Source organism: Aspergillus pseudotamarii, assembly GCF_009193445.1.
Source record: "Aspergillus pseudotamarii strain CBS 117625 unplaced genomic scaffold BDV38scaffold_197, whole genome shotgun sequence".
NCBI lineage: Eukaryota > Fungi > Ascomycota > Eurotiomycetes > Eurotiales > Aspergillaceae > Aspergillus > Aspergillus pseudotamarii.
In genome coordinates, this window is record NW_022475211.1 from 1 (window position 1) to 2,359 (window position 2,359).

Genomic DNA, 2,359 nt, shown 5'->3' on the forward strand with positions numbered 1-2,359 from the left:
ACGGGAATCGAACCCGTAACCCTCAAAAAGCAAGGGAGACCAATCGTGCTCTTCAAAGGCTGCCTCGGAGCGCTTACCACTACGCTACCGCTACCAGGTCCCCTCAGTACAGCGGGTTGCAAAAACAGTGCAAATGTCCTTACTCTTCAATTGTTGCCGAAGCCCTAAACCGAAACGTACTAATCAGGGGAATTTCACGGTAAATTTGCGTAATCTTCTGTAACGAAATCATCAATGTCCTAGCATAGCTTACATACGTAACCTGTAAATAGCTAACTATCTATTGTTGTATACAGGCTAATTAGGTATTTTCAAGCAACCTTTGTAGTACACATGCTATGTATGCTATACTCGACTGTTCCTAATCAGAGCTTTCGAAAAGGGGAAAGCAGAAGAAAATAGAGGAAAAGATATTCTAGGCTCAAGTTTTAGTTAACACATAAATCACTGATAGGGCATAAAAAACAAAAGAACATCATTAGGATTCCTAATACAATGGTTTTTCAGAATAAATGCACTTGAAGGTAGGAACCTTTTCCATCTTTCGGACATCATCGAGCAAGTCTCCCAAATGATGGTCTCCGTAACCAAGAATGTCATAATCACAGTCCTCTTTCCTGATAGATAAACTTGTGATAGGATAAGCATCGGTAGATATCCCACGATTCCTCAGCATCCGGGCGGCAGCGTCGAGTACAGAAACTTTGTTAGGATAGCTAAGATATCTAAGCTCTCCCAAAGGGTATTTAAAAGGGTATTGAACAGCTACAAGTACCGAGTAGCCTTTTGGTTCTGTGTCGCATCGTACTGAAATCTGGCTCAAGCGATTTTGTGACTCCTCAGAGGCGGTGTGAGTACAATTTGACTCAGGCATGAGATTGCTCCGGTTTGCTGTTTTATACCGTCAGTTGCCGTCATTCATTGTATTGCAGAGTATACTCAACTTAGTTCATACCTGCTTGGACAGACTCAAAGTGATCATATTTTTGCAATGCTTGGTATTCCCCTTCACATCTCATTTGCTTATGTTCTGTAAGATATGCCCCAACACGTCTTATCGACATATCGTGTAACTTTTCCAGCGCCTTCGGCGCGGACAAGCTCGATGCTTGTAACACTGGAACTCGCTCTCCATTGGGTTTGACCCTACATGCTATGGCGTTATAGTCATCATGCTCAGTGCACGTCAAGACATCAACCTCTTCTCCGAACAGGAAGCGAAGGTTTGCTGCGATATATCATTACTATGTGCTGGCAATTAATAAGGGATGAAAGATAACCTCACCTATTGTCTGCTCGCGATAGAACAGCAGCTCGGACCTTACGGACGCCTTCATGCTCGAATAAAATTCTAAAATTATAAGATATCACAGTTGAGAATGTCTTCCGTGGATAATTGAAAGTATTTATCCATGGATTCTTGCCAAGCCCTTCACATAAGTTAGCAACTTTGAAAATGTTGGAATGCTACCGTCACATTTAAACATTACAGTCGGTCATATTTGCCATGAAAAAGGAGAACCATTTTGGGAAAGCTATTGGATTTCGCGTGCTGGATGAAGGATCTATGATTTATGATGAGGTATGGTAAGTACTATACCAAAAAAAAAAAAAAAAAAAAAAAAAAAAAAAAAAAAAAAAAAAAAAAAAAAAAAAAAAAAAAAGGTTGACTAATTGTCTCCATGGCTTGCTTCTGTAGGTATGAATATAACTAAACGTAAGTCAGACCTGAGGTTCATGGCTTGCCTGCTTGAAGGAAAATCAGGACGACCAATGGAGCGGCCAACAAAGTGTATGGTGACAATGTTAAACGGCTCCTGTATTGCCTGAGCGAGGCAACGTGATAGGAAATAGCAAAATATGAAAAGGAAGTGGTGGCGGTTAGGAGTTGCCAGGTCTGCTCGGCACCACCTACACGAGGTTTTACGTAACTAGTTTTGTTTCCAGCCCAAACGTAGATAAGGCGTTCAATCTATTTTTTAATTAGCTGTAGGTTACACGGACTATAGTTCTCCCGGTACCATCCTAAATATAGTTTAGCCTTAGGGCTTCGAACTAAAGACAAGGGAAGCATTTACGCCGTTTTTAGGAATAGATGTAAACGCACACAGTCCTGGGGCGGTAGCTCAGTGGATAGAGTGGAAGATTGCAATATACGGCTTATCATTGGTCGTTTAACATTGCAACCTATCTTTGTGGTAGAATTCATCGTTGCCATCGATGAGGCCCGTGTTCGATTCACGGATGATGCACTGACTTTTGCCGGTAGCGGTAGCGTAGTGGTAAGCGCTCCGAGGCAGCCTTTGAAGAGCACGATTGGTCTCCCTTGCTTTTTGAGGGTTACGGGTTCGATTCCCGT

The 2,359-nt window shown here is 42.1% G+C and overlaps 1 protein-coding gene and 1 non-coding gene across 2 annotated transcripts; one reads left to right on the forward strand and one right to left on the reverse strand.

The window, feature by feature from the left end:
* Window positions 1-325: 325 nt before the first annotated feature.
* BDV38DRAFT_266739 (uncharacterized protein) lies at window positions 326-1,607 on the reverse strand. The gene is made up of 4 exons (XM_032056472.1): window positions 1,491-1,607; window positions 1,286-1,430; window positions 956-1,228; window positions 326-891 (listed from the first exon to the last, which is right to left on the reverse strand). The coding sequence occupies exons 2-4, from the start codon at window positions 1,335-1,337 to the stop codon at window positions 488-490; spliced, it is 729 nt and encodes a 242-aa protein (XP_031906720.1). The 5' UTR covers window positions 1,338-1,430; window positions 1,491-1,607; the 3' UTR covers window positions 326-487.
* Window positions 1,608-2,182: 575 nt separating this feature from the next.
* Window positions 2,183-2,252, forward strand: BDV38DRAFT_t244. The gene has a single exon. It is a non-coding gene; the product is annotated as a tRNA-Gly (tRNA).
* The last annotated feature ends 107 nt before the right edge of the window (window positions 2,253-2,359 follow it).